This window comes from Pipra filicauda, unplaced genomic scaffold (assembly GCF_003945595.2).
Source record: "Pipra filicauda isolate LSUMZ 115617 unplaced genomic scaffold, ASM394559v2 scaffold352_size854550_pilon, whole genome shotgun sequence".
Classification (NCBI taxonomy): Eukaryota; Metazoa; Chordata; class Aves; order Passeriformes; family Pipridae; genus Pipra; species Pipra filicauda.
The window spans coordinates 794658-820659 of record NW_024104479.1 but is presented as its reverse complement, the minus strand read 5'-3'; the positions used below and the strand labels follow the sequence as shown (position 1 = coordinate 820659).

The window sequence follows — 26002 nt, the reverse complement described above, 5'->3', positions numbered from 1 at the left end:
CTCGAGGATAGAAAGTACACAGTTTGCCAGATGAGCCTATGTCTCAGTCCAAACCTGCATGACCCAAACAGGTGTTAAATATTGCCATTTAGTTGAATAGGGTGAGGTCACATTCAAGATGAGACAAATTAAATTAGACAAGGCAGATTTCAAAAATACCTGTCTGTCTTACCCTTGCAAAACAGGAGACGACTGCTCATCAGACTGCTCATGTCTTGTATGAGATGAATAACATCCTAGGATATTGATGTAGTTATACTAGGATAATGACAGAATTGAACACAACAACTTAGAACAGTGTAAAATGTGAGGACCTTGATTAGTTTTGTATAAGAGTGCACACTTTGCAAAGGGCAAGGAAAGTGCCAAACGATCATCCACTGGCAAAGACTACACAAGCCACCGTGTCCCACAAATTCAATTTTGGCCATGGGACACAAACTACACTTAAGTGATTTTGAAAGGGATTAAAGCAAACACAGCCCTGCCTCCCTGCTTGGTGATGGGTAGTCAGTCCTGTGCCATGGCTTTGGGGATATAATTGAGTGTTCCATGTAAAAACTGCCCTAGGGAAAGGGATGGAGCTCCTGATATCCACAGTGTTGGATAATCCCTGGCTGGGGGCTGTCCTTGCTGTACCCTAGGGAAAGATAGGAGAGAGTAGAAAGGGGAGAAATAAGAGTCCTGTCTCATTTGTGTGTCTGTCACTCAAATAAAGGAGCTGAGGGTTTGTTGCTGGCCCAAAGCCCGAAGGCCTTGGGACAGCCAACATTGTACTATTGAACTTTTTTTTTCCCCCTCTCTCTCTAAAACTGCCCTCTTTAATAGGAGCTTAGTGGTTCAGCTGGGGTGGTTCTTGTGGTGTCTGGGAACCTTTCCAGTCCTTTAAATTTGCCAGAGCTGGGGTCTGGGAAGGGGTGCTGATGTGGCCACGGCCAAGGCTCACACAGCTGCCACAAGAAGGATCTCCACAGCCTTAATGTGCTGGGATGCTTGGGAGCTTTGGAAGCCCAGCCTCAGCTGGAAAAGCCCAGCCATGGTGGGAGCAGCAGCAGCAGCACGAGGCTGAAGGCTGGTACCTCTTCTCCTGCACTCTTGGTGTAAAACAACCTCTTCTTGGCTGAACCTCCTGAGTGAGTCTCAAGTTCCATGTGAGTACTGACCATATGTGAAATAGGAAACCAAGATGGTTTCCCCCCCCCCCCCCTTAAGGCTCTTAATTTTCTCCCTCTCTTCCTTCTGGGCCCTGTTTCTGTCCTAGTTATGTCTCTGCCCTTACTCCTCTTCTTGGCTCTCGTGCTTTGTCTCTTCTCCTGGAGGTTGGTGACAGCCCTTCCCATCTGCTGAATGGCTGAGGGGGAAAGGAGGCTGTCCTGACTCTCTCCATCACAAGGTGGACTCTGTGATCTTAGAGGGCTTTTCCCTTTGTCCCAGTGACCTGCTCCTGGTCATCTCCAGCTGCCATCCCCGTGCTCCACCCAGCCCTGGGCAGTGCAGCCTGGTAGGGCCGACTCCATCGGGGTGAGAGATCCTGAGAGCAAATCCCACAACCCTCAGAGCCCTCTGTGCTGGCTGGGAAACCACAGTCCCTTCCAGGTTGCCCGGGATTCGTATGCAAATGCTGTGAGCAAGCAGGATGCCAGCTTGTGCCCTGCATCCCAGCGATGGGAGAGGGGCGGGAAGGACCCGGCCAGGACACACGGAAAGGCAGTTTCACCGGGATAACAACACCCAGGGGACGGGTTTATTAATATTTCTCTTTTGTCCAGTGTAGAATAATACGGCTTGTTCAAAGCGATGCTGGGCAGGGGAGGGAAGGCTGGGCTGTGTGACAATCTTCGGCACAAGGGGGAACTCTGTGGAGCTTCCCCAGGGTTGCTTTGATCCCTGCCACGAAGCTTTTAAAAATCCACCCAACTGGGATCGAGTTAGAGGGGAGGGTGCGAAAGCCACACGGGGCAAAGCTCCCCTTCTGTCCTCGCCATCCTCGGGACCATAATTACCTAATTATCACCCGTTAATGAGGGGGATGCAGCTCCTCCCTGACCCGGTCCCGCTCCACCAGTCTCTCTGCTCTTCCTTTCAGCCGCGTTTTATTTATCGGCTTTAGTGGCGTTTCCAGCAAGGCGGAATCTCCGTGAAATGAATCGTTCCACCTGGACCTCGGTTTGCTCTCCAGATGGCTCGGCCCTCCTAAGCTGCCCTGGGTGCCGTATTTTCCCCGAGCTGGGCTGGCTTTTCCCCGTGTGCCGGCTCCTCCCTGGCTGTCGCTGACAGCTGCGCGGCTCATGCCCTGTAGCAGCTCCCTGGCATGTCATTCAGGAGGAACAAAAGCGGATTTCTCCCCCACCTCCCCGCCAGGGAGGATAAAGGGGATGCTTTTGTGCTTCCCCCCGCGTTTCTGCGGAAGGGCCGAGCTTTGCCGAGGGGACCCGTCTCCCTGCAGGGCTCCAGTGTGGATGGGAGAGCTCCGAGAGGGAATTGATTCTGCGCTGGGTCCCACCTGGAGAGCACAACTTGTGTCAGGTAACGTTGGGCTTTTTAACGTTGGACTTTTTTCTGGCTTGCTAAAAAACTCCCGAAAGCAGCATTTGCTGCTGGGTGGGAATTGGACGCAGAGGGTGACCCGGGGAGGGCAGTGGGGCAAGCACACTCCTCTTTGGAGTTGGCAGCACTTGTCTCGTGGGTAGACAGCGAGGATGTGGGCTGGGGAAGGGCATTTGGATTCATTACGAGCGGAGAGCGGTGTGTCTCTCTTCAAGGAGCTCCGCCTGAGCTGTCCCTTCCCCGTGCATGCCCCTGATGGCTGGGAAATGTGTGTGGCTCAGGGAGAAGCGTGGGGATATCCATCGATTTCCCCTGCCCGGCCGGGACCGCGTGTGGCAGCAGGACGCGGAGTGTGCCGAGCTCTCGGCAAAGGCACCTCCGGGGAGCTGCCCTTGGTGGAACTTCCCCAAATCCCTCTGAGCTGACTAATCGCGGCCCCGAGCACCTGTCAGGGGGTTTGGAGCCTTCACCCGGTCCCGGGGGGGTTCTGAGGTGCTCAGGTAGGGCTCGTCGTGCTGCTTCGCTGCTCTTCAGGTCTCTGCAGCTCCCTGGGGGCACCGGCAAAGGTGTTTTCCCACTGCCGGGAGGTTTTCTGAAGGCACAAGGGATACAGGGATGCTTTCTCGGGCTGGTGGGGTGAAGATCCTCAGGGCTGGGGTTGGTTGTCCCACACCCCCGCTGCAGGGGCAGCCGGGAGGTGTCCTCTGGAGGAGGGGACCTGAGCACTTTGTGGTCCATGGGCATATGTTGCTGCCCAGGAGATGCAGGTGTATGAACAGATGAAGGACTAGGGCTAAGACAGGGGGTTTTAACTCAAAATAAATTCAAGGTAATCCCCCTCCGAGGATGTGCTCCCTGCCCTCCTGCAGGGAGTGTGTGGACACCACAAAGCCACTGATTTTCTGGTAACTTGTCACCCCGGTGGGGACTTGTGCTCCTGCCAGAGGCTTGTGGTGTGATCCTCCAGGGCCTGACTGGGGGGAGGGACTAAGAGCAGAGCCTGAGCCCCCCCAGATGGGCTCTTTGCTGTCACAGAGCCTCAGAAAAGCAACGTAAAACATGCCTGGCTGTGGGAGAAGCTGTGAGCAGGAGCTCCACTCTGGCTCAGGGCTGGGTCCTGCTGCTTGTGCCATCAGTGTGAGCTGTGAACTCTTGGAGCTGGAGTGAGAGCAGTCTGCTGTGCTTCACTGCAATCACTTCATGAAGCCCTTTAGGAAATATTAAAAATCATCTGGAGACCACATCAAGCAGAAAGGGATGTCAGAGGTAGCATCTCCCCTGGTTTTGGGTAGGTCATGTCGTAGCTACCTTTGGCAAATCTCAGAACCACAGCCTTACCTCTGCACTTCTGCCTGCAGTGTGGGGAAACAGGATGGCTCAAAGTCAAAATACTGCATTGCTCTCGGCTGGGCTGTACTGTGGGGCACCTGAGAGGATGGGGAGATCAGTTAGAGCTGGGAGACACCAGAAAGAAAGGAAAGGGTCTTGAGGTGGCAGTACTGCACAGGTTGGGCAAGGCAGCAGCCTTAGAAGGAACTTCTAAAAGCAGCAGTTTGCCTGCAAGGATGGGGCTGGATTGGGAATATCCCAGTGCCCTTCGCTGTGCTGTGGTTTGGAGGAACTGTTGACTACTGAGGAGGAGTTGTGTGGGGGTGAGGGGGCAGGGTCTGACTAGGTTTTGGCTGGATTTTGTACTTCCTCCTGGCACTGAGGAAGGTGCAGAACTATGATGCTGTTGAGCATTGCAGGCAGATGTTTGAACAGTGTGCTGATCTCCTGTCCCTGTTTCCCTGGTTGAACAGTGTGCTGATCTCCTGTCCCTGCTTCCCTCATTCAACAGGGTGCTGATCTCCCATATCCTGCCTGCTTCCCTGGTTGAACAGGGTGCTGATCTCCTGTCCCTGCTTCCCTGGTTGAACAGGGTGCTGATCTCCTGTCCCTGCTTCCCTGGTTGAACAGGGTGCTGATCTCCTGTCCCTGCTTCCCTGGTTGAACAGTGTGCTGATCTCCCGTCTCCTGCCCTGCTTCCCAAGCAGGATGCACCGAGTGATGAAGGAGGAATCCAGCTTCAGGACAAGCAGCCTGGAAAACATGCCCCGAGACCCAGGCAAGGACAAGGTGCACATGAAGCTGTGCAGTGGGTCCTGCCACGCCGAGCAAATCCTGCAGACCCTCAACTCCTACCGGCACAGCGGCACCTTCACCGACGTGGTGCTGCTGATCGACGGGCAGGAATTCCCCTGCCACCGTGCCACCCTGTCAGCCAACAGCACCTACTTCAGGGCCATGTTTGGTGGCGAACTCAAGGAAGGCCACCAGGATATCATCAACATCCAGAAGATCTCTGCCTCCACCATGTCCCTCCTCCTGGATTACATGTACGGGGGGAACATCATCATCCAGGAGGACAACGTCGAGGGTATCTTGGAGCTGTCTGACCTGCTGCAGATCTCCAAGCTCAGGGATGCCTGTGTCACCTTCCTGGAGGGCCAGCTGCACCCGTGCAACTGCCTGGGCATCATGAAGTTCGCCGACTCCTTCTCCATCGCGTCCCTGACCGAGAAGAGCAGGAGGTTCCTGCTGGAGTGTTTTGTGGAGGTGTCGTGCCACGAGGAGTTCCTGGAGATGGGGGTGAAGGAGCTGGTGGGGTACCTGTGTGACGAGCAGCTGGTGGTGCCCAGGGAGGAGGTGGTGTTCGAGGCGGTGATGCGCTGGGTGCGGCACGACGTGCCCGCCAGGAAGGGGGCCCTGAGGGAGCTCCTGGAGCACGTGCGCCTGCCCCTGCTCAGCCCCACCTACTTCCTGGAGAAGGTGGAGATGGATGGGCTCATCCAGGACTCCAAGGAGTGCATTCCCCTCCTGCACGAGGCCCGCAAGTGCTACATCCTGGGGAACGAGGTCAGCTCCCTGCGCTCCAGGCCCCGGAGGTAAAACAGCCCCAGCTTCCATGGCCAGCATGGACCCAAAGCTGATGGATCTCACAGTTCGATGATTCCTGTAGTTTGTGGTCCTTGGGTTGTTTTTTTTTCTTTTTTTTTTTTCTTTTCCCCCCACCTATTGCCTCGCTTTTGGCCTCCTTGCTCCTGAAATGAAGCATTGGAGTTGTTTGCCTGCCTTAAAGGGTTCCTGTGGATTTTAATGCATGTGATGCTTTTTGTTTGCATTGTGCTCTAATCACAGCAGTGTCCAATGATCCCATCCAGGGAGGTGTCCAGACTAAGGGCAGGAAGGGGTGTTTTAAGCTCTTTATTTCCATCTGCTTCCCCCAAAGGGTAGAGCACTGGGTTGAGACCTGTTTTCCATTCCCAGCTCTGCCACTGGTCTCCTTTCACCTCTTTGGATCTCTCCCTCACCTTCTCCAGACTGTTAACAGGAAGGCTTGGAGCAGTCTCAGTCCTGCTGGCCATCAGCATGGTGCTTAACTCAAAGGCATTGCTGCAGGGTCAGGAATTAGTATCCAGAAGGGAAAAGCAGTTACTGCCCTGGTACCCACCTAGGCATGCTCAAATTATGATGTTTTTTTCTTTCCACTGTTTTACTGATGAACAACCAGAAGGTAAAGAGAGGTTGGCCCAGGCAGCTTTGGTCTGTAGGGAATTGTCTCAGCCTGCACAAAGCATGGAGGAGCTGAGGATTGGACCAAGCCTTTCAAATCCTCTTTCATCCTCCTCCTTCCTGTCCCCTCCCTTCTTGCAGAGAGGTTCTTTTCTCACCACCTCCTACTTGGCAGGACTTGCCTTCCCCTGCCGTCTGTCTCGTCTGCTCGCTGCTATTAGGGCTGGAAAGGGAGAGAGATTTCCTGGAAGCACTTCTCTCTCCAGGCAGAAAGCTCGCCCCAGGCAGGCTGCCAGGAGTGGCTTTGCACACTCCTGAGGATTATTGGGTCTGACTGTGATGGAAGGGAGAGGGGGAGTGGCAGGAGCCAGTGTCACTGTGGGCTTGTAGAGGTCGTTCCCACTTCCCTTCCCTGTGCACTCTGGAGCTTTTCCCACCCGAGCTGGGGCGTGCCTTTGATCTGATGGTGCAGGGGTGAAATGATTTGCCCAGCAGATCAGTAGCTGAAGCAGCAGAGGGCTTTGCCTTCCCTAGGATGTCCCAGATAGGATGGGAGGGATGCTGGAAAGGACTGGCCCAGGACTCACCCCTGCCCTTCCTGGTGCAGGTTCATGGAGCTGGCAGAGGTCATCGTGGTCATTGGGGGCTGTGACAAGAAGGGTCTCCTGAAGCTGCCCTTCACAGACCTGTACCACCCCAAGAGCAGGCAGTGGACAGCCCTCTCCAGCGTGCCCGGGTACACCAAGTCAGAGTTCGCTGCCTGCACACTGAAGAACGACGTGTACATCTCAGGTGAGAGAGCCTGGGCCAGGTGGCCCTTCCTGGGGACAAAGAACAGCACAAACTCTGCTTGGACAGGCACTCCTTAGGTCTGTTCACCAGGAATCCTTCACGTGTGTCCCAGCTTCGGAGCAAAATCACTTCTCGGTGAAGGTTCTCCTTGGGTGGTTTGGATTTTTCTGTCCCGAGGAATAGTTTCACCTTTGAGGGGGGAGGATGGCAGTGTTAAAAACCCCTTCCCTTCTGATGGGCATCTGTCAAGAGTGTCCAGCTGTGGAATGAGCTGGTTTTGGTGGGTGCTGTCAGAAGGGGTTTCCTAAAGCATCCGAGTCCCTGCCTGTCCCTCAGTTGAAATACAGTGACTGTCAGATGAGTTCTGTGAGAGGGATGGAACAGTGTAACAGGGCCTTGAACTCCAGGCAGAACCTCCCTTGAGAAGCTGGGTTTACATGGCCATGACCCCACAACCACGTTCTGGCCGTGGCTGCTCCATTGCCTGGGGGAGCTGTGCAGTGCTGTGGTGCAGGGAGGTGATGGAGCTGTCCTTGGGATCGCACCAGCCCTCCATCCCTCTGTTTTCCAGGAGGACACATCAGCAGCAGTGATGTCTGGGTGCTGAGCTCCCAGCTGAATGTCTGGATCAAGGTGGCCTGTCTGCAGAAGGGCCGGTGGAGGCACAAGATGGCAACGCTCCAGGGCAAGGTGAGCAACGGCCTGGATTTGGGAAGGAGCCACGTGGAGCACTGTCCCCACTTCTCCTGCTGCCCTGGACAGTGAGGAACTGTCAGTGTTTGTATTCAGGGTCATCATGAGGGTGGGGAGGCCCTGGCACAGGTTGCCCAGAGAAGATGTGGCTGCCCCATCCCTGGAAGTGTCCAAGGCCAGGTTGGAGCAATCTGGGATAGGGGAAAGTGTCCCTGCTCATGGCAGGAGTTGGGACTGGATGATCTTTAATATCCATTCAAACCCAAGCCATTGTGGCATTCTGTGACTCATTTAGAGACAGTTTTGATGGGAGTATAACTGGGACATAACCAAGATGTCACTGTTTCAGAAACAGCCCCAAATGAAGTTGTGTCAGTAAGATCCACCGTGGGACGGTGCCACACCTCTGCAGGCAGCTGTGTTAAGTCTTTGGGTGAAAGCTGTGCAGTGTGGGCTGTTTCATGGCATGGTTTGTGTGGGGAGGGACCTTCAGAGGTGTTACTGTGGCTCTGTGTCACTCTGGCCAAGTCCTCTCCTCCCCTCACACACCCCGTGACAGGGTAGCCTCCAGGAGTTCCTAATGCCCTTGCTGTGCTCCTTTTGTGGCAGATCTACGCCGTGGGGGGCTTTGATGGCTTTTACCGCCTCTCCAGCGTGGAGTGCTACGACACCTTCTCCAACAGCTGGTCCAGCCTGGCCCCCCTGCCCCAGGCCGTGAGCTCGGCCGCCGTGGTCTCCTGCCTCAACAGGCTCTACGTGCTGGGAGGGGCTGTGGACGACACCTCCAACACAGACAAGGTATTGCTGGGCCATCAGGGATGGGCAGAGACCTGAAAAACAAGGTTTGGCAGGGAAATGGGGTTGTCCCTGAGCTACAAGGGTGCCTTTTTTTTTTTTTTTTTTTTTTGTTGAAGACTGATGGAAGCTCTGTTACAATAAGATGGGAAGTCGTGCAGTGAAATAGAAGCCAGTGAGACATGGGGACCAGAGAGGGAAGGTGGCAGGAGGTGACAGTATATTAGATGTGCTTTCTGTAGAGCCTGGTCAGCCCTGAGATGTCACTGGAACAAACCTTCGACACCATGGGCGTTCACCTCAGCAGCAACACGCTCCTCGTGCCTGGCTGTGCATCTGCAAGACAGACACGATGCTTCTGATCTCCTGAGCTGCAGGAAGAGCTGTCAGTACTCCTGAACTCTATCTCCAAATGCTGTCTGGGTCAAGCACAGACACCCTGGGGCTGGTAGTTTGTCTGGGACACTGGAGTGCAAGAGGGAATGCCAGAACCCCTCGTGGCTTTGCTCACCCCTCCAGGGGTTGGAGCTCCCACCCGTGTTTCTGTCCCCATGCACTTTTATTTCTAGTGAAGAGCAGCTCCCCTCAAGCAGGGGGATGTGGGGAATTCATGTTCCTACAGCTGTGTCTCCCCTCCCAGGTCCAGTGTTACGATCCAGAGGATGACAAGTGGACACTCTTGTCTCCCACCCCGTTTTACCAGAGGTGCATCAGTGCTGTCTGCTTGGACAACATCATTTATGTTGTGGGTGGGCTCCTCAGCAAGATCTTCAGCTACGACCCCAGGAAAGACAGCTGGAGAGAAGTGGCTGCCCTCCCTGGGCCTCTGGTAAGGAAGAGCTTTAGGAAAGAAGTTCTGGGTCTTCTCTCTCTCTCTAGAATTGTGGCCATCTGTGCTTTGCTGGGGTTGAAGGCAAGGCAAACGCATTGTGGGTTTGGCTCTGAGCACGTGGACGTGGCCTGTGCAGAGCAAATCAAGCACATGTCCTACTGTCAGTGTCCACGCTGCTTGCAGGAGCTCTCCCACAGCAAACCCAAGTTTTCCTGGGAAGCTGGGTCTACACCACCTATTAATGCCAGAGGAGTGGATCTCTAGGGAGAAAGCATTGGTGTTGAGGACCGTTCTCCACGTTATCTGTCTCAGTGGGAGGGTCACACTGCTCTGCTCTGCTCTGTGGTGGTGGTTGTGTATCCTGCTTCATTGCCATATCAGTTTGGCACTCACAGCCGTGCTGCAGTGGGAGCTGTGGCACAGGGAGGAGGAATGGTGGGACACAGCTTGTGATCTGAATTAAAACGCCAGGAAAGCACCTTTACAAGTGGCTTTCCCGGGGAGGCACAGCCTGGCTCCCTGTGCCCTCAGTGTTCCTGAGGGACTGCCAGAGACAGCAACAGCCCCATCACCGGCTGAAGGCATTTCCAGTGCCTAAACTCTGACAGAAACAGTGAGAGTGCAGCCCCTCCAGAGCCAGACATCTGTCACCCTTCCTGCCGGGCAGGGCAGCGACTCAATGCCCTGCTCCATTGTCTGGAGCTGGAGGCCTGATTCTCTGCTTTCCTCGTGCTTTCCAGGAGAGCTGTGGCCTGACAGTGTGTGGAGGGAAGATCTACATCCTGGGTGGCCGGGACGAGACCGGGGAGGGCACGGACAAGGCGTTCACGTTCGACCCGGCGACGGGGCTGGTGGAGCCGCAGCCGCCGCTGCAGCGCTGCACCAGCTACCACGGCTGTGTGACCATCCTGCAGCGCAGGGACAGGTGACCCCGGGGCTCCCCTGCGCCCAGAGCCTCCCCTGGAGCCGCCCAGCACGTGGCAACAGCAGCCCCTGCAGAGGAGGTGCTCCCCCGACCCCGAGCAGCCTCGGGTTTGTTTTTCCCGGCCCCCCGATGGTGCCGAAGGATTTGATGCTGGTCCAGGTGAGAGGATGGAAGGGTCCTGGGCTGCGTGAAGCTGCATCACAGGCCTTGCCACTGCAGCCCCTGGGACTGCTGAATTTGACCTTTGCTTAGGTTTTCCTGGCTGCAGACGAAAGTCTTCTGCTGCGTTTGCAACAGAGGTTTGCTGTCCTGAAAGGACGTGTGTTTGCTGCTCTCTGATGCCCAGAACTGTTGCTGTAACAGTTACAGCTCCAGGATCCAATCCTTTGGCTAAAAGCTGTCAGGTATTTGTGCATTTATTAAAGAACCCTGTGCCAAACTCCAATGGGGACCTAGATGCTCCTTAACATCCACGAACAGAGAGCTGAGATTGGGACTTCAAAGTTGATGATCCCAAGAAAATCACTAAATCCAAAATAGTTCCAGCTCTGACTCTGCACAGGCCGTGTGAGGGTCTGTGCCCCCAAAGCACAGAGTGCTGTCTCTTTTCATCCATGTTTTGTGGTTGGACTGCTGTGTCTCTCTCACTGAGTGGACAAGTGAATCCTGCAGCCAAGAGTTCCTTCTTCAGAGAGGAGAAGGAGGGGGAATATTAAGGTGTAGGAATTAAGCATGAAGACCTGAAGCATGGTAGCCACAGAACTGTCTCATTTTGGCTCTGGAGTATGTAGCAAATCTTAAAATAAACTCTGTATTTACCAGCCTGGGGTCCCTGGGAGCCTGAGAGTGCAGCTCATTTGGAGGATGTTTGATGGCACAGCCTGCATTGCTCCGAGCTGCCCTCAGGTCTGGAAATGACCCTGAGCATGTTTGATTTGGTAGGATAACCATAGTTTTTGGTGTTGGTGTCTTTAGTCCGTGCCTGGAACTGGTAATTTCTGGTGGCTCCATGTAAATGCTCACATTGTTCAATTAGGGGCTGAATTGCTGCCAAATGTAGAGTGAGGGCTCTTAAAAACTCCCCTGCCTTGGACACTGTGGGGTGCACCCCTCCACAGCAGGCTGCTGGCTGGCTGCTCTACTCTCTGCACCTGCCTTTCCTCACCCCAGTTCTTCCTGAAGCAGAGGAAATGACTGTGGCCACTGGGCCAGCTATTCCCCTTTGACTGTCCCAAACCTGCTGGTTGTGCCTGCTGCCCCCCGTGCTCACCACTAAACCAAGTCCTCAAGGGCCACATCCATGTGTTTTCTGAATGCTCCCAGGGATGGTGACTCCACCACTTCCCTGGGCAGCCCCTTACAATGCCTCAAAACCCTTCCCATGACATTTTTTTTCCCCCTAATATCTAATCTAAGCCTCCCCTGGCACAACTTGAGGCTATTTCCTCGAGGATTCCCTCAAAGGAGATTCCACGCTGGTATAGGTTATTCCCACGAGCAGAGGAAAGGAAATTCTTGCTGGTAAAAGGCAATTTTATTTGCAATCAAATTGCTTCCACGTTTGGGTCTTTAATGGGAACGGAGATTCCAAGAGGATGAGCCTGCCCAGGGCAGGCACTGAGCAAAGTCTGATCTGCTGAGGAGGTTGAGCACTGTGGGGAATCCCTTGTGAAAGGGATGGTCCTCCTGCCAACGGTGAGCCTGAGGAATGTGGAATGGGGCTGGGAACACAGGTGATCTTGCCTGGCTGCTGGTGCTTCTTTGTGCTCCTGCTCTTGAGCACAGGAATATATTTAGACATAGCAACAGCCTTGAAAGGAAAAAGGAAGAGTTTTCCAGTTGCATTTCCAACTTCTCTCTCCACAGTCCTCCCTGATTTTCCTGATGCCTCCTCCCGGGAGTGTCTTGCTGTACTTCCCACCTTACTTCCCACCCTCCTGTAGGAGTGAGCACACTCCAAAGGGTGGAAGATGTCCCTGTCAGCTTTCCCATGTGCTTTTGCCATGTGTGGTGTGTTGCCATAAGTGGGACACGTTGCTGGAAGTTGTGGCACAGACACTGAAACATTTGCCTCTCTCTTGGTCCTGCTATTTATTGTACCCCTGAATTGTGTTTTGTGGGGGCTGTGGGTGTGCAGGGGAGGGGTAGGGAAGGGATTCAACTTGCTTTGATTTAGAAATAAATATTCACCTTGACTCCCAGCTGCTTTTTGCTTCGGGGAATTCATTTGTGCCTATGGCATTCCAGAAATGTATTGTTGATGGAGCATCACAGGAGCTTTGGGAACACCGTCCTTGAGGTGTCCCAGCCTTTGCCTGGGGTACCTAAATCCTCACTGTGAGCAAGCAGAAAGTTCAAGGCACTGCTGTTTGTCCGCAGGGAATGATATCTTTAACTATTCCATGGAATCACGGCCGAGTCAGCGTAGGGGAGGTGTTTGGATCATTCAAACTCTGCTGAGGACAGGGAAAATTTGACTTGTGTTTTGGCATGATGGAAAGAGAAACCGAAAAACTGTTTGTCTTTGGCTGTTTCTTGCTCTGCCTTGCTGTGGCAGAAGGACACAGAGCACGGAACTGCCCAGCACCACAATGTGCTTCACATCCCAGGAGGACTTTCCTCAGCCCATGTGTGAAGCATCTCCTGGCTGTGTTCCCAGGAGTGCCCAGACTTGCTGTGGGAGCTCTGCATGGCAAAAGCTGTAGAAGGAAGTAGTGATCACCTGCAAAGCATGTGCAGTAGGCTCAGCTTTATGTGTTTAGGCTTTGAGAAACAAAATAAATTACTTTTTTCTTTGCACTCCGACTGTCAATCACTTCCAGTGGTACCCAAACCATCCCTTCCTCCCCCATCCCTGGGGTTTTCCTGCTGCCTGTCTCAGCAGCGGGGTTATTTTGGGCATGTTTGCATTATGGATGGGAGCTGGGGGGGAAGAAAAACCTTTTTTTGAACAAATCACAGGGTGGTGTAGGCAGCAAGATCTTCAGGGCCTGATAACATTTGTCCATGACACAAAACCCAGAAGAATTATAAATAACCAGGCAGACAGGGCTGCTGGGGGAAGCATGTGGAACTGCTTGTAGTAAAGAAGGCACAAATGGCCTTTTCCATCCTTTCCCATGAACACTTCCACCCCTCAGAAAGTCCATTGTACCCCTCAGAGGTAGAAACTGGAGCCTCCTCCACAGCCAGGAGGGAAAATGGACCCCTCTAAAGAGTGAGCCATGGAATCCCAGAATGGTCTGGGTTGGAAGGGACCTTAAAAATTATCCAGTCCCACCCCCTGCCGTGAGCAGGGACACCTCCCACTAGCCCAGGTTGCTCCAGCCTGGCCTTGGACACTTCCAGGGATGGGGCAGCCACAGCTTCTCTGGGCAACCTGTGCCAGGGCCTCCCCACCCTCCCAGGGAAGAATTCCTTCCCAATATCCCACCTAACCCTGCCCTCTGGCAGTGGGAAACCATTCCCCCTTGTCCTACCACTTTCTGCCTGTGTAAACATCCCTGTGCTCCATCCCCTGGGGATGTGGGAGCTCCTTTGCCCTGGGCTGCCCAGCTGGCAGGAGATGATATCACCCGGGGCAGGAGGGCAGGGCTGCAGGTCCCAGCTGAAGGGATGAGCTGGAGCTGATTAATTCAGATTAAGGGCCATAACAGCCAGCTGGGAGCTGGTGGGCAGAGATAAAAGCAGTCTCACTGGCTGTCCCTCTGGGTTTAAATGTCCCCAGGAGAAGGAAGGGGAGGAGGGAACTGTTGGCAGATTTATTGCAAGGCTGATGTTTGCAAGATTTATCTCCTATTAAATTCAAATCATGGTAGGACCAGCAGGGACCTTGAGCCCCAGTCCTTGGCTTGAACACTGGTCACTGGCAGTCTGAGCGGGTCTAACACTGGTCACAGTCTAAGTGGGGTCTAACACTGGGCATTGACAGTCTGAGCAGGATCTAACTGATTATTGATGGTCTGAGTGGGGTCTAACACTGGTTGTTGATGGTCTGAGGGGGTCTAACACTGTTTATTGATGGTCTGAGGGGGTCTAACACTGGTTATTGATGGTCTGAGGGGGTCTAACCCTGGTTATTGATGGTCTGAGTGGGGTCTAACACTGGTCACTAACAGTCTGAGGGGGTCTAACACTGGTTATTGATGGTATAAACAGGGTCTAACATTGGTTATTGATTGTCTGACTGGGGTCTAACACTGGTTATTGATGGTCTAAGCGAGGTCTAACTGGTTATTGATGGTCTAAGAGGGGTCTAACACTGGTTATTGACGGTCTGAAGGGGGTCTAACACTGGTTATTGATGGTTTGAGCGGGGTCTAACACTGGTTATTGATGGTCTGAGGGGGGTCTAACACTGGTTATTGATGGTCTAAGAGGGATCTGATTATTGATGGTCTGAGCAGGGTCTAACACCGGTCACTGACAGTCTGAGGGGGTCTAACACTGGTTATTGATGGTCTGAGGGGGTCTAACACTGGTCACTGACGGTCTGAGGGGGTCTAACACTGGTTATTGATGGTCTGAGCAGGGTCTAACCCAGGTCACTGACGGTCTGAGGGGTGTTCCTGCTCGGTTGCCATCAATGTCAGCAGAAGGGGCCCTCGGAGGCAGGGCTGGGCCATGGCCAGCAGCCTTTGTGCTCCCTGCCCTGGGGACAGAGCCTGTTTTTGGTGTTTTCAGTGCTCCTCTGAGCCCCCCAGAGCAGACTGGCAGCCCCTGTGTGCACCAGCAGCATGAAACAGGGGATCCTGCCCACCCAAACTGCTTGGGCAGCTCCGTCCTCCACGTGGGAAAGGGACGATCAAAGAGCAGGAAAAAGCCCAGAGCGGATGCCAAAAGCAGGAGCTGGATGGAAAGGCTGAAGAGGAGGGGGAAATCCAGGATGTGGAGCTAAGCAGAGGTGATTCTTTGTGCTGAAGTACAGTAAAGTTATATAAGAGCTGAACTGTGGTTGCCTCAGTGTTTAATTAGGTCTCCCCATCTCAGCACATGCTGGAATCTGCTTTGCTCCTTTTAACACTCCTGTGGCCCAGGGGAGAGGAGGCACTGGAAGCAGGAGAGGTGCACGAAGACCCAGCTCTGCAAAGTATTTCTCCAGTCACTGTGGCCAGAGAAAGGCCATGGGGGCTTCTCCAAGGACTCAGATAGGAAACAGAGGTAGGGGCAAGTCTCCCCACCTGACTTAAAGTACTTTACAGAACTGCTGGTGGTAAAACTCTGTGGTCCATAAGGAGTTCTGGTTCACCTGCTGGTGACACTTTTCTCTCCCTTCACTGAACGTGGAAGTGTGAATAACCTCTTCTTGGTACCTTACTTATCCACTAAAAATATACCTTTAGAGTCAAATGTAACCAAAAACAACAGCAAAAAATTCCATTTTCTTTTTTTGCCCTTATGGTTGATGACAATTAAAAAAATAAAAGAGTAGATTTTTACAAATATTTCTTAAATCTCTCCCACAGTTTTTAAAATGTCACAGTTATGTTTGTCCCCCTGATGGCTGAACTCAGTTGAGGTGAGTTACAGTCAGTGGCAGAACATGGATTTCAATGTACACCTCCCATAGTCTGTGCCAGGGCTTTTCAGCCTCGACTCTTTCAGTTCCTGTGCTCTGCCCCTTGCATGCAAACATGAGCCTTCCTGGGGACAATTCCCTGCTTTGTCTGCAGGGCCTTGGCCAAAGGGAATGGAAATGGGCTTTCCATGACTCCAATGCACAAGCTGGGGGAGCTGGGAAAGGCACCACTGGGCAGGCACAGACATTTTAGGCTTACAGAGAGACAGGGATGTAAAGAGAGTAAATTTGGTCATTTCCATAATGCACAAACTGGAGGTCACTTAACTCAATAACCAGGGGGGAAGTTGCAAACATGCTGAAGTGGATATTGCCCTTCATGTCCTTAATGAACACCAAAAATTTGCATGGGCTCAGGAAAGCCAAAGATACAAACTTCCCGTGCCTAAAGGAGCACCAGGAGAGCTGGAGAGGGACCTGGGACAAGGGGTGGAGGGACAGGACACAGGGAATGGCTTCCCACTGCCAGAGGGCAGGTTTGGGTGGGATATTGGGAAGAAATTCTTGGCTGTGAGGGTGGGAAGGCCCTGGCACAGGTTGCCCAGAGAAGCTGTGGAAGTGTCCAAGTGCCCTGAAAGTGTCCAAGGCCAGGTTGAAGCAACCTGGGCCAGTGGAAGGTGTCCCTGCCCATGGCAGAGGGTGGAACTGGATGGTTTTTAAGGTCCCTTCCAACCCAACCCATGCTGTGATTCTATATCACATCTTCTACTGGTCCTGAAATACTAGATGAGAAAGGTGTTCAACCTGAGCCCAAGTAGCTGCTTCTGGGGTCTGAAAGGCAGAGTTTGCCAAGGGCTCAGGAAAAACCTGCTCCAAGCTGGAGGACCCAAGAGCAGGCTCTGTTTGAGCTGCTGAGCAGCACCAACCTTCACATGAACCCTGTAATATCCCATTGGGCTGAGCCCAGTTTGCCTCCCAGAGATGATCTGGCCTGAAACAGCTTTTCTGGCAGAGATGAAGGGATGTGGGGGCTGCACAGAGACCCAAACCAGCTGTCCCCACAAAGATTAAGTGAGTGGAGTGATCCTGATTATGGACCTTTTATTTGAAGGCAGGGTAAACAACAGAGATTTATTCAGGTCAGGGGAATACTGAGCAGCTGATCACATGCTAAATATTTATGTCCAGCTGGGGGATCCTCAGAATGACATTTTTTTCCCCCCCATCTGTAACAAATCTGGCAGCAGACGCTCTCCAGAGCTCATTAATGGAGTGGGAACTGTGTCCATAAATCCAGGCATCAGGACTCGCTCGGGCAGAGCACGGGGCTGGATGTGCTTTGGCTGCAGATGAGATTTTTGACAGTGACTCAGAAGCTTTTCCAGCTCTCATCTGCTGAGACTTTGTCCCTTGCTTTCCTGGCTGCTGACAATTTGCTTTCTGACCAGGGGCCGGAGTGGAGAGCTGCTGCTTTTGATTGCAAAGTCGATACAACAGATGATAAAAAGGCTCAGAGCTCTCCCCTCTTTCCCTGTTCCCCGCTCCTGATGCAGTATTCCTGTTTTCCCCAGGAATGGGCCCTCCTCCAGCCTGGGGTGGTGGTGATGCACTAGAGCCCTCCTGAGGTCCCTTCCAGCCTGCATTCACTAGGATCCTACTGGACAGCCCTTGGAATTTGTCAGGAGAGGCTGACTAACAACAGAGAGAGTATTTTCCCTGCCCCAGGCAAGGCAAATCTCCTGGAGGCTGAGATACCCCCAAACTCAGTGGATCCTCCTGCTGGTATTCTGATTTTTCAGCCTTTGTTCTACCCTTACCAGCCTCACTGTCTCAGCACCTTCCACCCCAAGGCAGAGACAGTTTTTTTCTCCTTTGAAAGGAATTTCTTCTCTCAGTGGGTCAACCCCACCCCCCCCTGCACCCGTCCTGTATCTTCCCCCATAATTGCTGAAATATTACAGGGAAATGTTGCTTCCACGAAGGCCAGCGGGGTCAGAATGGAAATGGGGGGATCTCAGCATGAAATCTGTCTGTCCTCCAGCTGATCCACATGGAAAGTGTCAGAGCTGGTGATGGATGGGCTGAGCTTTGCCCAGCCTTGTACAGCCAGAGGGGCCAGCCTGGGGCCAGCCCTTTGTGTGCAGAGCAGGCCCCAAACCCGGCCCTACAAAAATGCACCTGCAGGTAAAACGAGGATTTCCCACGTGTGCAGAAGAGAAGAAATGAGAAATATTCACTTTCTCCACTGTCAGGCTTTAACCAATTTATTCCAGGAAAAATGTAGCAAAAAATGAGGGAAAAAATGTGAGTAATGAGATGGGAATGGAGCTGCCCCACTGGGAATTCATGTGAACAGACCCAGTTTGCCTTCTTCTCCTCCCATGAAGGAAACATCCTTCTTATGCCCAAATCATCCTTGGGAAAGCCCAGCAGAGAGCAATGGTTTGTTTGTTTTCCCCTCTCTCTGAGCAATTATTGTCAGTTGGGTAAGTCAAGTAATGAGCTTTCCATCTGAGGGGTTCTCAGTGCACTATTCTACCTGGGAATCACTGCAGGGTGTGTCCATGCACAGAAATACATGGAGATTTTGTTGTTGCTTGATGATTTGACCTATGTTTCTGTTGGTCAAGACCAACAAAAAGACACTGAAGAGCGTGAAGTTTCCACGAGAGAGTTTTTCAGGAGGACGGAAATATTGGGCTGTATTGTCCATGTAATAATAATGATAATATTAATAATTCAATTCAAAGTAATTTTGGTTAAAATTCTGCAAACACTGCTTCCTAAACTACTACTACTATGGCTAAAGGTGTGGGTTTTTCCCTAGAAAACACGTGTAAAGAGCAACCTGGGGCTTGGTTTGCTTGTGGTTGTGGCTGCAGATATTCTGTGCTGGGGGTGAACGACGTGTTTGTCGGTGGGAGACGACCGAGGACGAGGAGGACCTTCTGCAGGCAGAGAAGCAAGGCCAACAGGCCAGGATTTGGGGTATTTGCAGGGCACACGTGCCCTCTCTGGTGGTCGATGCTGGGGAGCCGCTGCGCTGCTCCAGTCGCTGCTCGTCGGAGCAAGGATCTCATTCCCAGCCCTATTTTCTGGGCAGAAGCGCCATCTGCTGCAAGACCAACACTTCTCCGTCCAAAAGCTCCCTAAAACCCACTTAATTTGGAGAAACAGAGGGAAGAGCAGGTGTTTCCCATCTGCTGGACGAGATGAGGGCTCAACCCACAGACCTGTGCAAAACAACTTCTGCTTGTAGGGCACGTTGTGTTCCTGTCTCTCTGGGGGTGCTCAGACCCCCTTTCCAGTGCACACAGAGCTCCCAGGACACTGACACCTGCTTGCTGGAGGATGAACAAGACAACGGGTCTGTCAAAGTGGCCGTGGATGCTACACTTCCACTTTTGTCAAATAAAACTGGGGTTTTTTTTTGGCGGGTAAAAACACTCCATCGTTGGAAATTGCCTGTCTGGCTGGGGTGGGAGCGCAGGAACGGCTTCCTGGGGATGCAGGGGAAATCCAGCCGTGCAGCTCAAAGATTGGTCCCCTCTCTGACTTGCAGGAGGTCTGGAATTTCCCTGTGAGAAGGGAAAAGTGGGGAAGAAGTTCTAATTCAGCCGGTCACACTCCTGCTCAGAGGGGAAACTGAGGCACGAAGCCACGAATGGGAAAATTTTGTCTAATTCTCCAAAATCACCAAAAGCACCAACACCCCCTTTTCTCAGCACCTCAGTGTGCCACACAAATGCTGAAAGCATCTCTTTGCACCCCATGGAAAGCCCCAGGCAGACTCAAAAGTGTAACCTTATGGGTTTAATCTGTGCTCAGGTCCCCCTGAGCCTCACTCCAGCTTGTTCCATGGTCTGGAAAACCCTCTTTGAGTGCTGATGTTCCCAAGCAAGTAAAAATCCTCCTTGGCCTCACGTATTCCAGCTGTTCCTGCTGGAATGACTCATAGAGTCACGGAATGCTTTGGGTGGGAAGGGACCTTAAAGACCATCCCATTCCAACCCTCTGCCACGGGCAGGCACACCTTGCACCAGAACAGGGAGCCCAAACATTGTCCCTGTTGATGATTTCAGTGGTTTATCCTTCCCTCCTAATTTGTTTCTAAATCTTGTGCAATCCGTTCCTTGTTCTCTTTGCTTTCCGGGGCAGGAGCCCCTGCTTCGCACTTCCAGGGGGTGTGATGTGACCACCTACCCCCAGCGGGCAGCCCCAGGACCCTTGTCCATGCCTAGGAATTCAAATGCTCTGCTGATAATAATAATGCTGAAATAATCAGTGCAAACCCAGCACGGGCAGATCTGAAGCTGCGAGGGACAGGCAGTCCCAGACCAACCTGAGCTGCAGCTGAACGTGCCTTCACTTTTTGGGGTGGTTTTTTGGTATTCTACTGAAATCTGGTCTTTTTTTTTTTTTTTTTTTGCAAACTGAAGACCCTCCCCACGGTTGTTCCGAGGCGGTGTGGCCAGGGCTCTCCTTGCAGTCTCGCTCCTCACCATTGGGTGTCAGCTCAAAACCACCAGTCCGGCTCTCCGTGGCTCTGTTTTCCAATAGGAATTTCTCAGCCTGGAAAAAGGGTGTTGTCCTCTTCTCCCTGCTGCCACGGCCATCCTTAAAACTACCAGTGCAGGCAGAGCTCAGACGGCACAGACGACGGGGGTTTATAACAAATATGGGCACAGACCTTTTATTAGTGACAGGACAAGTGGCAGGACAAGGAGGGACGGTTTTAAACGGGAAGAGGGGACATCCCTGGGCCTGTCACCAGCACGTGGTGGAGCTGGCAAGGAAAGCAAGCACGTCTTGGTCCCCTGCAGCCAAGAGCTGACTCCTGGACCAAATACAGGACCCGAGTTTGCAGCAGGGTGGATTTTTTGTCCCGAGGATTCCGGGGGGGACGTGCTGTGCTGTGCCAGCCCACCCTGCGTGGTGCTGTGCCAGCCTGGCTCTCCCCAGCCCCTGGAGATGCAGACGGGGGGATTTTTGGTGTCCCGAAAATCCTCCCCAGGCCATCGGGAAGGGAGGGAGTTGCTCCATCCCCGTCTTGTTCCCCTGCGAGGCAGCAAAGGCTCCTGCATGAGGTCTCTCCATCAGTCACCCCTCATTACCCCCGACTGACTCCTCTCCCCTCTCCTTTCCAAATTCAGTCGGCTGGGCCAGAGAGGGGAAGGAACGTTTTCCCGAGCTGGGTGTACCCCCCTGAGAGACCTCTCTCCCCCGCCATCTGCTCGCACAAGTGCTCTGGGCTTTCCTCCCACCCACCCTCTCCACAGCATAATGAGAGCTCTGCTCCTTAATTAGCCCTAATAGCACGCTGATTTCCTAGCCATGGAAAAAACAGGGGGAAAAGGGCTGCAGGGCGAGGAGTGGGAAGAGAACTTGTCCTCGAATACCTGTTTGTATCCACAGGGGTTGCCACAGAGCAGCCTGGGAACCGGGAGAAAATTGTTTGGGGCTTTTCTTTTGTTTGTGTCACTTCTCTGAGTTTTGAGGTTTTGGGAGAGGATTTGTTTGCACTGGACCCTCCCACCCCAAAGGAGATTTCTGGTGCAAACACAGGACCCACATCAGTGTTTGCACTGCACGGGTGGAGGTGGTGGGGTGATGTGGGGCTGCCACCCTGCTGGGGTGAGCAGGGAGTGGGGACCAAAGGCACACAGGGATTTGGGACACAAGGTTGTGAGGGCTGCATTTCTTCTTCCCTGGTTTCAAGGGGATCCTCTGGAGCTGAAGAAGAAACTCCCTGCAACCCTGGTCTTTCTTTGGGGTCTCAGTTACTTCAAAGAGAAGAAACCTACCCACCACTAATTTTTTTCTTCCCTCACCCACCCACCCCCTTTTCTTTCCTTTTTTTTTTTTTTTTTGGAGAGCTGTGAAGGGAATTAAATTTCTTAAACAACAGGATCTTTTGGTGCCTGTGGGTTTTATCCCTACATTTATATGGTTGTTCTCTGTTTCCCTCCAGCTCCCCACCTTCCCCTGTGTATGTATTTCTGTGGGGTGCTGAATGTAGAAGGAAGAAGATGATTATGGCAAGGGGTGGTATTTAGGAGGTGACCTACATGTGAAGATCCACACACATCCTAGCATCAACATGGCCTTGGGAAATTGGAAACGTGTTTTGGGACTGGCCAGGGTGAGACAGAGAGACTAAAAAGTCCTTCCCTGTGGCTACCAAAGCAGAGGGACATGAAAGGAGAGGGAAGAGCCCAAAGGGGAGGCTGGGGTAGGTGGCTCCAGGATGGCCAAGGATGCAAGGAGAACAGCATGGGCATGAGGGCAATTTTGGGACCATCTCTACAGAGGTTTTTTTTCAGCCACCAAACCCCTGCATTACCCTTTTTTCAACATACCCTGGAGCTTGCACAGGCTGTTGGAATCAGAGCAGGGCACAAGCACAGGTATCTGACTCGGGAATGTGAGTTTAGAGAGCAAACAGGGAACAGGCCACAGCCTCCAACGTGATTTAACCCACAGGTTCATCAATGTTTAAGCCCCATTCCAGGTACTGAGAGTAAAATTGCTCTCAGTTTTACTCAGGTGGGGCAGACAAATGGCACTGGTCTCAAATGCACCCAGGAATCCTGCAACACCTACAGGGGGGGAATCCCACTGAGGGAGAGATGTTTGTGGGCATCTGTTTGGGGGCAGGGGTGTGTGGAGGAATGACAGATGGATTGACAGGTGGGAGAAGAGCCTGCTGATGGCATGCTTTCAAAGCTGCTTGTTTTCCTTTGTCTACCATAGTTTTTGCTGCTCCTGTGTTTGTTCTGGGGAAGCAAAGGACCTCTCCCTGGATATGGGGTTAGTTTGCTCTCTGCCAGCAAAATGGAACTCAAAGCAAGGGAAGTCTGGTTGCTCATGCCTGTAGTTGGTCTTTAGATGCTGCCAAGAGCAATCTGAGGAGCCATTTTCTGGGGACACTGGGAAGAGTTGATGGGGAGGGATTAAATTCCAGCCTAAAATCCAGCTCCTCCTGCGCAGGGATCCCCAGAGCATCACCCTGTTGGGATCACAGAGTAACCCAGGCTGGAAGGATCTGGACTAGGTGGCTTTCAAGGTCCCTTCCAACCCAAGCCATTCTGTGGTTCACGTGCCTGTGCCTGCAGCCAGTGTTTCTGCAGGGCTGGTTTCCAGAGAAATATTATAATTCAAATTAACTGCACCAAAAACTGTAGGGAAGAAGTGTCTTGCTGAGAGGGGTTGTGCAGATGATAAAAAGAAAGCATGGCACAGTTAAGAAATAGGATCATTCTTTGTTTAAAGAAACCCCACATAAAATGTTTTAAAAAGAACCATATAAAATGTCTTTTAAAAAACACATAAAATTTAAGCTTAAACTGTTAAATCCAGCAAGATAATTGGTGTGACAGGGCATGGCAGAGATTGTGAGAGGCCAGATTCTTGTGTTTGCCTGCCCAGAGTGCAGCCCAGCCAGAGCTGGGGTGCTGGAATGGGAATGAATCACGACTGGGTTTTGCAGCCAGCCCTGGGTTCAGGGCTGGAGAACATCTGTCCAGTCCCCATCCAACACTCATCTCCCCCAGCCCTGACAGCTCCTCTGGTTTATGAATTCACTCCCTGCTGCTGACCAGAGCCAGCCCCCTGCACAGGACCGTGACAAAGGAGGACAATGAGGGACCTCTGCCAGCACAAATGCCCAGAGCCTGCAGCAGCTGAGACAGGCTGAACACATTTGTGAGAGGGGATGGGGATGGAGAGGCCCAGATGGTCCCCAGCCACAACAGAGCACTCCTTGTATGGATTCCCACTCGGAATGGGGAGGGATGCTCGTGGCTGGGTCTGTAGGGAGGCAAACCTTGTGAACATGGGCTCTCTGGGGAAGCTCAGGCAGCACAATCCAGCTTCACCCTGATTTTCCAGCCACTGGGTATTTGCAGGGCTTGCGTTGGCTTTCCCTTTCCATTTGCTCTGTGTTTACAAGGTGTTGGATGCTCCCACCAACCTGGGGTTGCCCAGAGGGCCAAGCCCCCTTCCCGGGGAAATCCTGCAGTGCTTCATCATGTTTCCTCTGGGAAACAAAAAAAAGGGGGAATTAGAGTTGTGGTTTCCACTAAGCCTTTGCTGGGTCAAGGCTTCCTCTCTGCCTTCTGCTGTGGTGGCAGAAGCAAACTCTCACTCAGAGGGAGGGGAAATGCTGGCCATAAAATCACCCCAGTCATTAAAGCTGCGGGTGATCAGCCTGCAGAAGGTGCTGTGAGGGTGTCAGCCGCGTTTAACAGCGTCTGCATGTGATTGATGGCTCTGCCCTGAGCCATCACCACTGAAATTACCCCTAGAAATAGGCAGGTCTGAGCAGAAGGGGCTCATGTGGGGAAGCACAGGCTCTGCTGCACTGACCCACTGTTAACCTGTGCTTGCTGCACCACTGAAGAGCTGCAGAGCCACCAGAAGGGGTTTCACAGAGCAGAAACCAAGTGTGTTGTGCATTAATCCATCGCTGGAGTCTGGAGACATCGCCAAGGGCTGGTCCTGCCTACCAGCAGAACCCAAAAGCTAACACAGAATTGTAGAAATTATCTTTAGATTGATTTTTTAAAATTAATTTTTACAGTGCTCTTCTAGAGCAATAAACTTTTTTCTGGCAGGGGAGAACGTTCGGCTTATTTCCCCCAAATTCCTCCAGACCATTGCATAGAACTGGAGCAACCTGGCCTAGTGGAAGGTGTCCCTGCCCATGGCAGGGGGGTGGAATAAGATAACCTTTAAGGTCCTTTCCCTCCCAAACCCTCCTCTGACTCCCTGATTCCTTCAAAGGTGGCAGCTTGGAGGAATTCAGCAGCCAGGTTTCCCCACTGAGCAAAACACCCAAAGCAAATCCTGCTGCTGGAAATATTCAGTGACCACAACCTGAGCTTGGCTTTCTCGTAGGCTCAGAGCAATTTCCCCAGAATATCAGGACAATATATGGCCTTTCTTGAGGCAGCAGGAGCACCGTCATAAATCCAGGTTTTAATTGACTTGCAGACATTTGCCAGCATTTCAAATTCGGTTTTCCTGGTGAGCTGTGGTCACATCGGTAACAGTGATGCAGGGAAATGAAAAGGAAATCAGAATACAGAACCAGGCAGATATTAGACCACAAATATTCATTAGTGAATCATAACAGTGAAAAGGAAATGAGTCACAGCCCTAATGCCCTGAGGAGCAGCCAGAACACAGCTTGATCAGAATCTCCAAAGACCAAATCTTTGACTGATAGATGAGTTTTTTTCCCCCCAAAGTGTCCATATTAATAAATGGGTAAAATATGACCAGCTCTGAGCTCGTTGTTATCACTGGGTTGAGGAATGCCCAGGAGCCAGGCAGGTGGTCAGACAACAGCCTTTCCATCCCTGGGAGCTGGTCCCAAGCACCTCTGGAGTGTCCTGGGAAAGGGTTTTTCGAGCTGAAACAGTGGGAAATGTTTCTGAGAGGGAGTGCTCCTCGAAAGCCCATTCCACACGTGGAGAAACTGAGGCAGGCAGCGGGTGACTTTCCCAAAATTCCAGACTGAGTCCCAGACATGTAAAACTGCAGCTGAGCTGCAACTGTTGAGTGCAGTTGAACTGATGGTTCCTGAGTGGCAGCTCCTGCTGAGAGGCACAGGATGGTGTCAGAGCCACTGCTGGAGAGACAGACTGACAAAGGGGGGATAGATGACTCTTCCCAGGGTGTGTTTTATTCCCTGCTGCTGCCTGTTCCTGGACAACTCGCTGCTGCTGCTGCTGCATTTTAACTTAAAACCTGGGGGGTTTTTTAAGTTAAATTGACTGGTTTTGCTTTGTTTTCAGCAGAGTAGATTAGATTTATTTTTAATTCGCCTGTCTCTCTGCAGTCATTATCTGCTTTCCAGCTGAGTTGCTAATGAGTGTCAGGACCATCATTTTACTGATGGAGAAACTGAGGTTTGGGCAGCGGCTGTGACATTCCCCAGGGCATGGGGAGGGAATATTGCTGGGATCTGAAATCCCTGGAGCTGGTTCCTGTGCTGCAGCCCCAAGCCAGTCACAGGGAAATTGCACTCCATGGGTACAGTGTGACTGACTGCTCTTGCACACTTCCCTGGGAATGGCTTTTCTGAAGGCTAATTAGCATGGAAAACCAATCCCAGAAGCGAGGGAGAGAGGTAATGATCCATGTGGCAAAGCAGCACGAGCAGGGGACCCCCAGGCCGAGCAGTCAGGCAGAAACTCAGCAGGCTTTGGACTGCTTGAGTGAGGGGCTGGGCTGAAAACATCCACCAGCATTTAGGGATGCAGAAAACAGGAGGTTTTCTCAGGGAAAACTGTGGTACGGTATATTTCCACAGGTTGGAAACTGGAATCAGGGGTGCTTA

The 26002-nt window shown here is 52.4% G+C and overlaps 1 protein-coding gene across 3 annotated transcripts; it reads left to right on the top strand.

The window, feature by feature from the left end:
* Nucleotides 1-908: 908 nt before the first annotated feature.
* KLHL35 (kelch like family member 35) lies at nt 909-12938 on the top strand. 3 transcript variants are annotated; one of them, XM_027717867.2, is made up of 8 exons: nt 909-1151; nt 2087-2526; nt 4584-5474; nt 6710-6894; nt 7466-7584; nt 8197-8385; nt 9023-9211; nt 9955-12938. In XM_027717867.2, exons 3-8 carry the CDS (start codon nt 4585-4587, stop codon nt 10141-10143), a joined length of 1761 nt encoding a protein of 586 aa, XP_027573668.1. In that variant the 5' UTR covers nt 909-1151; nt 2087-2526; nt 4584; the 3' UTR covers nt 10144-12938. The 3 variants fall into 3 exon arrangements, with proteins under 3 accessions (XP_027573668.1, XP_039240356.1, XP_039240355.1); XM_039384422.1 differs by having other exon boundaries at nt 4507-5474; XM_039384421.1 differs by having other exon boundaries at nt 4431-5474.
* Nucleotides 12939-26002: the final 13064 nt, after the last annotated feature.